Genomic DNA, 15698 nt, shown 5'->3' with positions numbered 1-15698 from the left:
TGGCTCTCTAATCTTTTCAACACCTACAAGTCATTAAAGGCTGAGAAAGTAAATGTAAAGTATTAAACATCACATTCATTCTCAGGAAATTTCCTAGAACTTCATAAAAGAAAAGTTTGATCACCATTTGGCAGTGGCAACCATCACCACCTCCCCCCCACACTTTTAAACCAAGGGGCTCAGTTGTGCTTGATAGAATAAAAAAAACAGTAATAAATAGCACCATGCACTCACACAAACCTCAAGGGCAATATGGAAATAACAATTCATGATTATAGTTGTTAGGGCTCTGTATGTGCAGAAACAGCTGGCGTGTTTTGCATATGATTAATACAAACGCTCAATATACATGCATTAGCAGTGATGAGTGACAAGCAGACATGACAGCGAGCATCGTAACACTCAGCCAGGACTCAACCTTTTTGAAGTGCTGTCTTCATATGCCTCAGTTGCAGCCACAGATTTCCAAATCTTCTCTTGTTCAGTAGAACCAGACTCATCTTAGACGAGAAGGAACACTCAACACCAATTACATGCATATGTATTAGAAGCATTAGCATGTATTGGTTTTTATACATGGTATCTATAAAACTATATGTGCATCTACAGAATCATCATCAGTTTGTGCATGGAGAATAGAAAGTTCTGTTACCAGCTTTTGGGATTAGAGTCCTTGGGATATAAAATGCTGATACTGAGGGTGCTGGAGTTTTCCCAAGTGAAAGACAACTCTAAGGCAAGGTATGCTTATTTGTATAGCACATTTCATATACAGAACCACTCAAAGCACTTTACATAAAACATTTAAAAGCATTGCAGCAAGGTGCACAAGAAGCAGTAAAACACTGAAAAGGAGAATTAAAACCAACTAAGAAGAATAAAAGAAATTAAATAGAAACAGAATAATGTAAAATAGAGAGAAATAGACCATTTAAAAATATACAGTGAGGCACATGTGATACAAAAAGACGTCAACAAAGAAATACAGCTTCATCATCACCATCATCCTCACCACCATGATCATCCTCATCATCTTCAACACCATCACCATCATCATTACCAATAAGTTTCATGACCTGATTTAGAAGAACTAAGGTTTGGAGCAGATTTCAGGTTTCTGGTAATTTGTTCCAGACATTAAATCAATCAGTCAAATTTAGTTGTATGTGCTTTACAACATACCTGTAGTCATAAAAAGTGTATAAAAACAATGCGTAAAAACATCAAAATAATTAAAATAACACATAGAAACATAATTGGAAAGTGCTACAGTGCTGCAGGGTATTAAAAAAACTAAATACTGATTTTCTTTGTTTACTTTTAACTTGTGGGATGAAAAGCAAATTTGACCCAGATGATCTTAGAAGTCTTGGTGGCCTATACAGCATCAGCAAATCAGATATTTATTTTGAACTAGAACCATTCAGTGTTTTGAACACGAACAGCAAAATTTTAAAATCAATTCTTTGGTGCACAGGAAACGAGTGTAAAAGTCCTGGAACTGGAGTGATATATTCCCTCTGTTCTGGTCTTTGTCAGGACACAAGCAGCAGCATTATGGATTAGTTGCAGTTGTCTCAGTGATTTTTTTAGACAGAAAACTCCATTATAGTAGTCAAGCTTACTGAAACGTTTAAACAAATGCATGAAAAAGTTTTTCCAATATATATATATATATATATATATATAATATATATATATATATATATATATATTTATAGTTTTGCCTATTTGAAGGAGCAAACAGTCATGTAAGGACAGTCTCATTATGACACAGAGGTTTTGCTGACTGAAGTGTGACTTAAACCTTCCCCTTACCTACTCCTTGAGAGGCAGAAATTGATTTACCTTCAGCAAGATATGCGAATTTTAGGCCAGTCAGTATATATTAAACAGGAACTGCTATATTGTAGCAGGGTAATCAGTGATCACACCAATGGATAGATTGATGGATGGATGGATGGATGGATAGATGGATGGATGGATGGATGGATGGATGGATGGATAGATGGATGGATGGATGGATGGATGGGTGAGCTCGTGATAACATCCATTACAAAAGCCTTCAGGACCAAAGTTGCTTAACAACCTCTTGGTGAAATTGGAGAAACCAACAATCATGCCTCCTCAATTTAAAACGGCCCACATCCTTGACAGATTTTTAGTTTTATTAGTAGATACAGTATAATCTGGTTAGCAAATGAACAAAATCCAATCTTGTTTAAAATAGTGATGAGTGTGTCAGGCACCTGTGAGTGTGTCAGGCACCTGTGAGTGTTGGCTCTCTTAGTATTGCAAATAAATCGAGGTTCTCTCAATAATCTAGTTATAAACTCCCCCTTGGAGCGCTTGTCATATTATCTGACATGACAAATAGATCCAAGCTCAGGCGTCTTGCTTCCAACCTCTGCCTCTCACACCATTTTTCTCCCTCTAGGCTTTTTTTTTATTCACCCCCACCACTTCTCCCCTCACTCTATCTTTTTTCTGTAACACTTTCCCCATCCCTTTCCCCTGCTGTCCAGAGGATTGCTTGGAAGTATCATTGCAAAATACTGAAGTGGGCACTGAGATGCACTGGGAGCTTCCACCCAGACGTTCATGTGTGGTTTTCTGTGATGAGACACGTGGATCTGGCTTTCAGCTGACAGTCAGTCATCTGAAGAGAAAATATTTGCTTGACGTTGGAAAGAGTCCCTTACATTTTACCACAGTGGCGGAGTAGCTGTCACACATGTGGGCATGCGTTTGATCGTGTGAGAGTATGAGTGGCTGAGGGATAGAAGAACAGGGGAAAAAAACATTGCTGAGCACTGGCTGCTCTCACAGCAGTGAGGGTGTGTCAATGTGTTTGGATCAGACTCTGACATGTCCCTCATTATCAGTGTGCTTCCTTGTTTGCCCTCTGGCCTCAAGTTAAGGAGAGATGTGTTTTCCATCTCAGGAGCACTGGTGTGAGGTGGTGACAGCCAAGCTCTTACTCATCACGATAGTAACAGCTGAGTTTAAGGTGTTTTTTTTTTTTTGTTGTTGTTTTTTTTGGGGTTTTTTTTCTATGTTTCAAGTCAGAAGCAGCAATATGAAAAAAATACTAAAGGAAATGCTCAATCTGGAAAAGTTTGCATGGTAGTAGAATAATTAATAGCCTGCACCACCTGCAAAACATTAACTATCATGCATTATTTTTGCATGAAACAATTTAAACACCTCTGATAGTTTCTGTGAATAATTAAGAGTTTGAACTGAGGATGAACTGGATAATGATGAGCTTTTTTAAGCAAAACATTTTAAGCAAGATGAATGTTTTGTTGATATTCTGTGAAAATCATTTTTTTAAAGGAAGGGGGACTGTGCAAAGGTTTGGCCAACAAAGACACAAATCTCTTAACGGGAGCATTTTTCATTCAAGCAACATAGGTTTGAATTTTTCAAGACACGTGAGAGCACAAATATGTGTAAAACATATCCCTGTGTTCTTTACAGCTTCATCAGTCAGCTACCTAGAAATAACTTTGTAAAATGACAGAATGAAACAAACTGTAAACACAGCAGGTGATCGTCTGAACTTCTAGATGGCATTTCACCAGCTTGTAGGTTCAGTGGATAAAGCCTTAAACATGTGGCACTGATATCAACACAAAAACAGTACCCATTACAGATTAGCAGACAGTGTTACCTGACATTTTCCCTATACTGTTAACAAAACACTTCAATTTCCACAACTTACTATTTGCATCACCGTCTGGGTGGTTTACCCAGGTAGCACTGCAGAATGGGAACATTCTCCAGAGGAGAATCTCCCGCTGTTAATTGCAAGTATGAATGGCAGCTCCACAGAGTGTCGACCTGATTTTTCATAGACTGTACATTGAAATTCTACTGTTTTCATGTGTGAAACTGACTGCAGCTGCAGAACTTAAAAACTTGTTCCAAACAAATGTTATCTGCGCTTCTCTAAGGATCTGCATTATAGTGTTGCTTCACCCTCTACTGGAAAATAATACATTTTCATTTATAAAGAAATTGAGAAATGACATGCAGTGGGAAGCGAGAAAGTGAGCCTGGAATGCCTCAAATACTTTCAAAGAGAACTGCTTGTCAGATTGTAAAAATAGTAAATTAACATGCTTGACCTGCACGTTGTAAACCAGTAAGCTCATAATGAGCGCCCGCCAGTGCGCTGACTTGCCGTCTGTCTTTAAGGGTTAAACAAGCAGTGATGATGTATCAGTAGTTTGGAAATTCCCCTCAGAACAAACCAAACAAGCCCTTTGAACAGATAAATGTTTGTGTTCTCATTAAAACAGTTATTTTGTTGTTGTAGGGATACATTTATTTTTTCAAGTATTTAAAAGCCTGCAGATTTAAAGAAAAGAACACATTACCAGCTGTTAGTGATGTGCAAGTTCATGCTTCTCATGAACTAGTTCAAAGTTCAGTTCATTCTGTTTAAAATTAATAGTTCACCATTTCAATTTTGATCTTGTTCAAAGTTCAGTTCATTTAATTTGCTTTAAGTTAGAACTAAGAATGAAAGACTGAACTTGAGGAACCTATAACTAACCAACTAAGCTGTTGCTGGGAAGTCATTTCCCTGAAGGCTGCAGGCAGTGTGATCTGGCTTGTTTTGGGCTGTTGGCAGGGGATCTTGCCCTTTCCTAATGGCTTTTTTTTAATGGCGAGGACTTGCAAATATCCTCTCAAACTGGATGGATGCTTCAGCTTCACATGTCTTTTCAAATTAAAAGTCGATGAGGGTGACATTTTAACTTTTAAGTGCAGGCAGACATAACTTGCATAGAAGTGTTAGATTTTTATCGTCAGAATTTTCCTGCAAACAGTGTTTAATGTTCCCATGAATAAGCATAAGAAGTATATGATGTGCATGCTGCGTCTGCAGCTTCTCTTCGTTTACCTCCACTTTTGTTGCCGGTTTGTTATGCTAGAGTGTGCAGTCCATGGTGGGTAACGTAGTGTGAAGTCGGTCTAGGCAAGTGAAAATGTAAGCAGTGACTCTCAAATGTAGACACGGGCAAGATGTTTGTTTTTGTACAAAAGATGAAAACACTCTAGTTACTGTTACTCAGTCCTTAAAGATTCTTTGATATGCCCATTAATGAAATATTACTTACATAAAAATGTGGCACCTTATGGTTTTGAAAAACTACATTTTAAAAAAGAAGTTAATTTGCACATTAAAAGAAATGTTTATCAAATGCCCAGCTTAATCTTTTGCAATCAGTCAGTCAATCAGTAAATCAATCCATCGAAGACTACATTAATTTTTAGATATGCTCCTTTGTGGCAACTGTTCTGATTTCAGATGTTCACTGATTTGACTCACTTGGCTCAAACGACTGTGTCAGTGTAGAACTTGAGGATGACCTATTGAATGATTTTTTTTTTTACATACTAGAGATGGGAGAAGGAATAGTGTGCATAAAATATGGTCATAATGGCAAAGGTCCATGGTGAGTTTTGAGCAACGCAGGTCTCATTTTTAAGGTTAACAGTGTCTGTTCAGCAACTACAACAAAAATAATTTCACAGACATCAAAGTTTCTGACAAAATATAGTAAACGTAACACGGCCTATATTCAGGAAAAGCAAGAATACAGATAATGGTGTGATCATCATGTAATTCCTGCAAGTTATTTGCATATATGTCAGTTAATGACAAGACAGAGAGATAGAAGTTGTATCTGTGCCAGTAAAAATATCCTTTAGTTTTAAAGCACATCCTCAGCATGTTCTTGGGTAATGATATACATTTTTATGCACAATGACAGTTTAAGGGTCTAAAAGCTTATTTTCTACTAAGGTTTTGTGATTGATTGATTAGATTTATGAATACAACGGTATATTGGTGAACATTTATTAGCATAAAAGAAATAAGGCCAAGAGAGATCTTGAAAGCAGACTCAGTAATCATTTATATTAGAGATCCTTGTGTTGAGACTCTGGGCCTCCCCTGAGAAATTAGCTTTATGAACATGTCACAAAATGGCATATTAAACCATTCTGCTTAAAAACTGTGTCCCTCTTGACTGTTGTACCTTTCTTCTGAGTAATATGTGCACATTGAGAAGGAAAGGTATAAGAGAGAAATTGCAAGAGATAAAGACAGAGAGAATCAAGCAGAGAATGAGTGGAGGTAAGCTCAGAGTAGGTGAAAAGAGAAGACTGCAAAGGTAATGAGTTAGTCCAAGAGATAATCACATTCACAGGGGAGCTGATGCCACCGCATAATGCAGCAGGAAAGGCAGTCAGTCAGAGACAAGCTGTGATTGCCTGGTGACCTGCATGTTTACATTTAACATGTCAGTCAGAGCCAGAAAGAGGAGGCTTTGATGCTCTTCACTCCAATCTGGACGGTCTGGAGATTTTATTGATTTCAAAACCAAGCATATGATGTCTCCATTGATTCCAGCTGTTTACAACTGCTGGAATTCTATCTTGCATTCATCACCAACCTCTGTGCAACACTAATGGCACTGACCTTAAAAACACTACTCTATTTCTGAGTCTGTCTTTGTCTATTTTTTTAACAGCTAGAAGCACATGCAAGTCAAGAGCATGTCCTCATTGCATACCCACCACCAGTAAATATAAATAAATGTAAATATGAAGCAAGTCATAAATATCAGCACCACTTGAGATGCAGTGTACACACCGGCTCATGTAGCTCACCTGCATATGAACAAATATTTGAAATTTTCTTTGACTATAACCTGCATCACAATGAGAGTCGTCTTATTTTCCACTGAGCAGCATCTTACACAGTTTTGTTAGTCTGGGTTTGTTTGTTTGTTTTTTCCTCTTAATATTAGATTAACTGGAAAGCTTGACATTTATATAAGTCTGATATTAACTGTGGGCCTGGTATGATAATTTTCAATTGTTTAAATTTTTATTTTGGTTATTCTTTTCACCCATAATGACACCAAATAGGTTGTAATCATTTCAGAATTAGGGAGAGCTTTCTCTTGGGGAAAGTATCCTCTTTAAAACAAGAGAATTTGAGAAAAATGTCTTCTGACTGGTCGAATTCCTTTAAGCTTTCTCAGGATTCGGGGGAAGGATGACGGTGATTTGTGAACAAACCCTACTCAAATCACCAGTCAGCAAGTTACAACAACTCCTAAGGAAAAACCTTGACAAGCACACATGTTTCTATGCATAACAACATGAAGGTGAGCAGCACAACAAACCAGCACATCTGTACCTGTGAACACTGCAGATTCTTGTGTTAATAGGTGCTGATGTCAGAAGTGTATTAAATGAACAACCAAACATTCATACACCAATGCCAACACAAAAGACAAGGAGGGTGAAGTGCCAAAGGACACAACAACAGACTGACTAGAATGAAGCAGTTTCTGAACCTCCAGCCTTCCGGGTTACTGGATGACCTGCTATACTGCCTGATCCTTATACACTACCCCATTGTTATCCAAGGACAAGTTGCTAATGGCTTTTCTTTGTACACAATTGAGTACAAGTGTGTAGGTTGGTAAATGCAGACATTTGTGTAAGTCTGTGTTTCTGAGTAGTTGTAGAAGCAATAAATGGATACTTTCATTATTATAAAAGTATACATTCATACTTTCAGTTGCCCAGTGAACAAATGTTTTATTACTAAATACCATTAGCCCCCTTAGTTGCCTTTTTACTAAGAATACCCATAATGTTTGCACTTAGGAGCATTTATATGCCTTACTTCAAAACAACACAGATATCTGAAGCATTTTTACTCACTACTTGACGTCTAGGCCCTTTTAGTGTTGGAACATCTTAGCTTCAGCCTGTCATCCCTGAAAATGAAGCAAATAGATCTGGCCATTTGTTTTTTGTACAGCACTTTGGGCTGCAGTGGCTGTTTTAAATGTGCTTAATTAATACACTTGACATGGACATTGACTGCAAAACTACAGTGCTTCAAACTTAGTCTTAACTATTTCTCTTTCTACTTAACTTACTTTTTTCTTCACTTTTATCTAATGATTTTTTTTCATGCTAGGTTTGTTGTTGCCACTTTTTTGACAGCCTGAAGACAAAAGCTAGTCCCCTGAGACTAGCCAAAGCATGAGTCTACTATATTGTTCTCCGTTACCAGGTAAATTCCATCTAGTTATCACAGCCTTTTTACATTAGAGGTCACAGAGCTGTATGTTACCTCGGCAGTTCCGTAAATGAGATATGTGTTGTTTTGCCACAACAACTCACTTTAAAAAGGCATTGTTTCCTTCATATTGTTTCATCCTAGCAGGGGAGCTCCTGGAGAACCGGGGAGTAGTATCTTCTGTTTAAATGTGAAAACAGAATATAGTGTTTTTAAGAACAGTATCATTTCCATTGGTCGTCGCCTCATTGTACCTCCGCATCTTGGGGGACTAAACCAGCTCAGTTGTTGTTTACTCTGTTTTTCCTACACAGGCCAAATCCTTTGAATCCCACAATAACCTGAGAATATGAATGCTAGAGTATTGATTGAACAGTGCCTTCGAGCATGTGATAATATTGTCTCTCTGCGTCAGCTTTTTGTGATATCTTCATTTTGTCTTCTTGACTCTTCCATTTTCATTTCAAATCCTGACTTAAGTCCGATTTATGAGGAATGCATAGATTATCTGAGAGCACCACGTGCATTCAGTTAATGTTCATGTGTGTTTGTGTGTTCATAGATACTCTGACATTCCTGTGTTTTTGTGGGATTGTTTCTGTATGCGTATTTGGCCACATGAGTTCATGTGTGTCTGTATGCATGTTCTGAGTAATGGGCTTTGTGCATCCTCTCTTGCCGACGGCCTGGATGTATCCATGGCAACGCCAGGTCGATCCTAGCTGTAAGCAGAGCTGGTGAGAGGGACTTGAAAGGGAGCGTTAAACCTCTCCTCACATCTGCCCTGCGCTCTTCTCTGACCATGGCAAAATGCACGGCCTTGTTGAAATCTCAGCCCCAGGGGTATGTGCTGTGGTTGCCACTGATGATGCTTGTATCATAACACAACACTGCCACCTTTTGACATAGTACAAAATTGTTTGGAAGTGTTCATTATTATTTTTTAAATTCATGTTTAAAAGAAAGAAAAATGAGAGTATAATGTTTTAATTTAAAAAGTTAAGTGTAAACAGATGATCAAAACTTAAGGGTAAAAAAAAGGATTTTATTTGAATCTGTGGCTTTGTATTAGTAAACAACATAAGTCATCAGCCCACAAGGGCACCTGCTTTAAGTGTTTTACCAAAACATTAATAAATTCAGGGTCTTTTTATAGGATTGATTTCTTTGGTTCTAAATATCTGAAAAACATTTAGTTGATATAAAGCTCAGAGCTATCTTTTGTTATTCACAAAGAATCAATGGCTTTTTTTAAAGCTGTTGCCATTTATAGCTTTTTGTTCGTCCTTTTTCCTCAGTTCAGTGGTTGTAATGTTCAGCTCCTTCATTAACTTTAAGTTTGCTGCTCATTCCTGAAAAATCCTTTTAGTTTTAATCAAAGCTTCCAGAAAAGAACTTATGTGATCCTCTCTGACCCACTGTTATTTATATAAGATAGAGCAAATAGAGACTAACAGAAAGTACTTTTGTCTTCACAGTTGGCATCTTTTACTCATTCAGATTGTTTTCAAAACAGTTTCTTTGATTTTTTTTTCAAACCCTGAGGGAAGGCTTTATGATTATATGTGCTGCTGTTGCCCCCTAGTGGTTATCCATGCTTGTTAAAGAGTGGAGAAAATTACTTGAAAGGAAGAAGTAACAGGCAAAGAGTAAGAAAACAAAGAGCGGAGACAAATGGACATGGTCATATTTGGGTTGGGTATGGGTTTGGATTTAGATGCCAAAGCAAGCAGATTTTTTTGCAACCCTTCGTGCATTAATCTATCTGTGCTGACATTATAATTAAAATATTTTGGCAGAAACGACAAGATCAGAGTCAACTCCTTTTATTCAGCGGGTCACTGCTCTGCTGTGCATAGTTTAATTTTCTCCACAGCAGTTTTACAATTCACTGTCTTGTGCCAAATCCAAGATGTTTGAATATTCATGCACCTCTCTGAAGGCCTGCAGACCGCAGCAGAGGGAGCTCTGTGACCTTCTTGTTAGGTCAGGATGGACGCCGGAGGCTATCTGCTGATCACTAATGCATATTCAAGAACCGCAGGGCACCAGGCTGTTGAGTGAGCTCCAAAACAGAGTATGATTAAGGCCAAGGTATAACTGCTCTGTTTGCTCTGTGATAGATGGTCTTCTCAGCTGTAGCTAAACACATATTGACAAAGTCTGATGCCTTTCTCACCCTCTCATGTGATGTTACCCCCCCCCCTTCCCCAACTCCAGGTGAAAACACAGTTAGCTGTTATGGTTTAAAAGCTTAACAATATTAATCTGTCCAGGTAATGTGTTTTATATTAGTTTTACGGGTTAAAGTGGCTGCTCCTTGGAGGTATCTTGTGGTATCATTGGGGTTTTATTATAAGGAGTGCTGTCCTCCCCTCTAAACAAGTCTAAGGTTTCATTTTCTGGCAGCATGATGTTTCCGAAAATAATCACAGCCTGCCTAATGGGGCTGGATCAATACAGACGTATCAGTCTCATGCATTTCCTTTTCATATCATAACCAATACCACCTCTGGGGATCAGAATTTATCTCCATATTCAATCACGGGAAGATCACTTTAAGATGTTTTCCTCTCCACTACTTGTACATATTTGCTTTCAGTTAATCTGTTCTCTGCAGAAGTGCTCACAGCTACGTTGGGGCTTTGTAATTTGAGGAAGCTCTATTGGTAAAATAAGCCATTAGATTCAAATAACAATGAGGAAATTGAAGTCCTTATTAAATTCCTTGACTTTTCTCCACAATGTTAGCTCTCTAATAGCTTATTTCTTCATTAGGCATAACACATGAATTTGATAATCAGTTTTTCTTAAACTTATCACAAGAGTAGATCCTATAATGAAACTGCTGCATGCATTTTGCATTATGTGACTATTCAGTTGAAGTTGGGTTACACTGAAATATCAGTGGTATTTGATTACACATCTGTGCTTAGATCATTTTACTTTTCAGGGGAGGACTGAGGACACTGAACAGTGAAATCAGCAGAAATTCAGCAGCTCATTTAGTGCTTTTGCTGCTCTTCATTGGCTCTTACATTCTGCATCAAGCCTGGGTTTTTTTCCTGTAAATGGTGAAATACTGCAGCAGCACGGTGACCTGTAGCTGGGCCCTGTGGGAGTATTCTGTATCTTATACCCCTCATGGCCTCATCTTCTTTCCCTTTCTCCTCCTTCTTCCCCCTCCTACTCCTTCTATTCTTCACTCCTTCAAAATTGCTCTAAGGAATGGATCTGCCCCCAATACTCAAGGACAAACCCAGGCAAGACGTCTAAGTCCATGTAAATGGTGGTGGGGATAGTGCGTGGTTTGACTCTCAGTTTGTGCTCCTAGCAGATGATGTTTTGACTTTGTTTGAAACAGTCTGTGTTTGATTGGTCCTGCATTTTGATTGACACCTCACTTCAAGAGACAGTCAAGCAACATTTTGTTTTTCTCGTTGTCTGATTACACTTTGACTGGTGTTTGTTCCACCACTCCTTTACCAAGACTTTTTCAGCTTTCGAGGACTGGAGTTCTCACATTTAGCTTCTGTCCAGTCTCTAAACGTTATTAACTTATTGATTCCCGCCATCATGCCGGTCCGGATTATGTGCACCATCTCCTTTTCCACTGATGATGAGCCCAGCAGAGGTTATGGTAAAGATGGTTTTGATGACCACTACAGGCGTGTAAAGAAGGGTTTTGGTGACAGGGAGTCACAGGAATACCTGGATAGGTGCAGTCAGGTGGATGATTACAATGAAGAGGAGGATGATGTCGACAAGGTGGATGACCTAGCCACTTTCTTCGGCGGCTGCTCGCTCCATGGAGCTAACCATATATTTGTAGAGGACAAGAAGTTTGGTATCCGTCAGGGTTTGTGGGCGTTGGTCTTCACCTTGGCCCTGTCTGCCTTTTTGTTACAGGTAGCTGACAGGATTATATACTTTCTGCAGTATGACCACATCACCATGCTGGATGAGAGAACGGCCAAAAATATGACTTTTCCCGCCATCACTATATGCAATTACAACTTTATTCGGAAGTCTCAGCTGAGCTACAGTGACCTGATTTTCATGGGCCCCTTATTGGCCTTCGAAGAAGGCATGGCACCCGGGTTTCCGTTGGCTCCAGAGCCGGAGCGCCCGCTTGGTTCACGCTTCAGCCTGGATGAGTTCTACAACCGCACACGACATCGCATAGAGGACATTCTGCTGGATTGTAGCTTCAGGGGTTTGGAGTGTGGCCCTGAGAACTTCAGAGAGGTAAATTACACCAACAGCTCATGGCAAGAAATATCATTTTAAATAGTTTGTGTTTGATCTTTTTTGGGGAAACCAGAAGAATTTAAATAAGAAACATCAGTGAACATTTTCAAGATGTATTCTACTAGTAAGTGGTATGCTTGATATTTTTTTGGATTAATGGGTAATATGGTTGTTTTAAATTGAAATGAAACAGAGCAGAAAACAGCTGGATTGCATCAGTAATTTCTGTTTTGATTATGTGATAAAAGGAGCACATCCAGAGAAGCCTTGTGCTACAACCAAACTGTACTACCTTTATAGTAGTTCTTGTTAAAGAGGGCATTTTAGAATTTTTTCTGATGCCGAAAGTGTTTATTTAGTGCTGTGAGGCAGTTCAGTTACAATCTCAAGACATTGCTGTAAATAAAAATGTTTTCCAAGTCACTGTGTCTGCTTTAATGAAACTCCCCTGTAAATAAAAAAGAGCAGACATAAGCAGGCTCCATAACTTAAAGTGGCATTTTTGGCATACAGCTGTTGTTTTTGAATAAAAAAAAGCACTGAGGAGAATCTTTGTGTTACTGAGAGGAAACATCAGAGGAAAAATAAAGAACAAATACAACACACACACACCTTTCTTTTTATTTATTTTTCTATTTGTTCTTTTTTTGGGGGGGGTGGGTGGGGCGGTTGTGTGACTGCTCCCCTTTGTTTTTCCTTGCGTCTGCCCATCGGACAGCATGCAAGTGGATTTCTGAATAGCCAAGTAGTGTTGACGACATCCAGCTATCGGTCTGTCGATTTGTTTGACCTTTTCCCAGTTTTATGGATAGGTATGTGCAGACTGCTAATGGAGTTACTTTAGCTGCAGTTATGTCAGTGTGTAGATGAGTGCACATTTTTGCCATTTCGAACAACTCAATAACAACATGATGCCCTCATTAATTTAGTTTGTTTCTATCAGTACTTATTGATTCATTTTAGCAGTAACAACATGATATGAATAGCAGTGAAAGTTACATTTCTAACTCAGAAAACTTTAAGTTGGTTCAAATATTCTACAAAAAAAAAGTACTTGATATTTTCAGGTTTTGGAATGTAGAATGTCCCTCAACTGTGAACTGGAAAATAAAGCTGGATGCATCAAATGCTGGGTGTGGAAGAAGTGTGGACTTTTTCAGCTTTGAAAAATTGTGCTGCACATTTGGCACTATTAGTTTACCCATGACAAACTAAATGATTAATTAATTGGGTGAAAAGTAAGTAGTCAGTTGAATAATTAGAAAATAAGAATTTATTGCATGCATACTTACTTAATGAAGGAATTAGTTACTTTTTAGAAACAGGCTTTACATTAGATAAAGTAGGCATTCTTGATAGGTCATGAGTTCTCAAATCAGAACTTAAAAATAAAGCTCTGACAATGTTGGAAGCTTAGAAAATAAAGAGTCACATCCTGTCCTCCAGAATACACTGTCAAATCTAAGGAAGTTTGTAAATGTTGGAAATGGCCTGGAGAAGATTGATAAATTATAGGGCAAAGCCATTAAAATCTCTTTTTACACCAGGGCATATCCTCTAGTAGAAGGGCAAAAACAAAAAGAAAACTTTCTCTATTGCATTGCATGCAATTAAAACCAGATGAACAATCCTACAGTGAAACAAAACCATGGACTCAGTGAAAAAGAACATAGAAAAGAACAGAAGGGACAAGAAGTCTCTCCCTCACACAGCAGTTACTTTTTTTTTTTTTTTATCTTGAATGAATTCTTTTGTAGACTAAAAGAATTTCAGATTTCAAGTTTACTGTCACAGGAATTCAGCATGAATTTGCACACAGAAAGGGGATTATCAGTTAATGTTTGCACAAAGAGAGTTCTCTCTCTGATGCAACAAAAACTTCACTTCGGGTCATGCAGTCCCTGTTGCTAAGTGGAAAAACACAGAAATACACAGTCAGTGTCCTTGCTGTAAAGTAGTCTGTTGTTATCTTTTATCGATATGCCTTAAAAAAAGAAGGAAAAACAAGCACAATGACTGCAGTGCTGTAGGTCATTTTATTAATATAAGAGGAGTGACCAGGCTTTATTAAATGACAGATTTTTGGCTTTAGTTTGGTTCAAAACTCATTTATATATATATATATATATATATATATATATATACACTACCGTTCAAAAGTTTGGGGTCACTTTGCCATGGGATTCAATAGGGAAGTGACCCCAAACTTTTGAACGGTAGTGTATATATATATATATACACTACCGTTCAAAAGTTTGGGGTCACTTTGCCATGGGATATATATATATAGTTCTGGCTACACTATAATGTAACTACGTGTTGTGAACAAATATAAAAGGGTGGTAAAATCAAAAGGGTGATAGGTACAAGGGTGTGTGATGTTTCTTTGCTGTTTGAGTAAAATGTGTACTTGCCTGTTTCGCTGCATTAAAAATCTGACTAACACGAGTGACATGTAATCATTTACTTGTCAGATCTAATAGAACTAATTATACACATTGTCAGCTCAGCCTGAATGTTTCTAGAATATAATCTTTCACTAATTCAGTTATTGATTGTTCTTGCAGTTCATTCACCTCAATGCAGGAATTAGAAAAGCAACATTTTCTTGCTCATTTTTTGTTCTGTTTCAAAACCAGATGGTGTAAAGGTTTAAAATGTATTCTGCAATTTTCTGACAGAGTTCAAAAACAGTTTTGGTAGCCGTTTATATAGAGAAAATGGCGGAAACTTATGAAAGCAAATAACTACATTGATTTTTATTTATTGTCCTTGGTGTGCAGATAACATATTCAACATGGCACAGCATGCAGATATACCATTTCCGTCAGTCTAGACATAACTCATGGCATCAATAATGATGGATATCTCTAAATGACATCTATTAAATCAAGCAGAGAGCTGTGTAATTTTTGTTCTTCCAACAGTGGACTGATGCACAGTTGTCTTTACTTTAAGTGCAGGACAACCCAGTTATGCAAGTTGAGCAGCTTAGCCTATTTAGAAACCTAATTATAAACAGTAGGATTAAATACTATTTTATGGGATGGGATGAACTAAAAACCCATGCAGTAATTTGAGGTAGATGGCAACGCCAAACAGCCTGATATTAAAATAAAAATAAATCTGACATTTGCAAATCACATGTCTAGAAAGAGAAACTCTTAAGATCACTACAAATTCAATATGCTCTTGGTTCTAGTTACAGTAGGATAATTCACTTAGCATGTATTAATATGTTTCTGTTTCCTTTTCGCCTCAACAGCAAATCAATAGAGTGCATTTATTTTGTGTAATGTGGCAGTTGGCAGCCTCAGTGGTTCCT

At 37.9% G+C, this 15698-nt stretch overlaps 1 protein-coding gene across 2 annotated transcripts in view; it reads left to right on the top strand.

Moving 5' to 3' along the window:
* asic1b (acid-sensing (proton-gated) ion channel 1b) overlaps positions 1 to 15698 on the top strand; it is a 195258-nt gene that overhangs the window by 109212 nt on the left and 70348 nt on the right. Inside the window, exon 1 of one of the 2 annotated variants that reach the window (XM_041980547.1) lies at positions 11469 to 12370. The exons of the other annotated variant lie outside the window; for it this stretch is intronic. Coding sequence (XP_041836481.1) covers positions 11699 to 12370 — 672 coding nt within the window. The 5' untranslated portion in view covers positions 11469 to 11698. Of the gene's footprint in view, positions 1 to 11468; positions 12371 to 15698 lie in introns of those variants that run through there. 2 annotated transcript variants of the gene reach the window in all.

The sequence above is a fragment of the Melanotaenia boesemani genome, chromosome 3, assembly GCF_017639745.1.
Source record: "Melanotaenia boesemani isolate fMelBoe1 chromosome 3, fMelBoe1.pri, whole genome shotgun sequence".
NCBI classification, from domain to species: domain Eukaryota; kingdom Metazoa; phylum Chordata; class Actinopteri; order Atheriniformes; family Melanotaeniidae; genus Melanotaenia; species Melanotaenia boesemani.
This window is presented reverse-complemented; position numbering and strand designations above follow the sequence as displayed.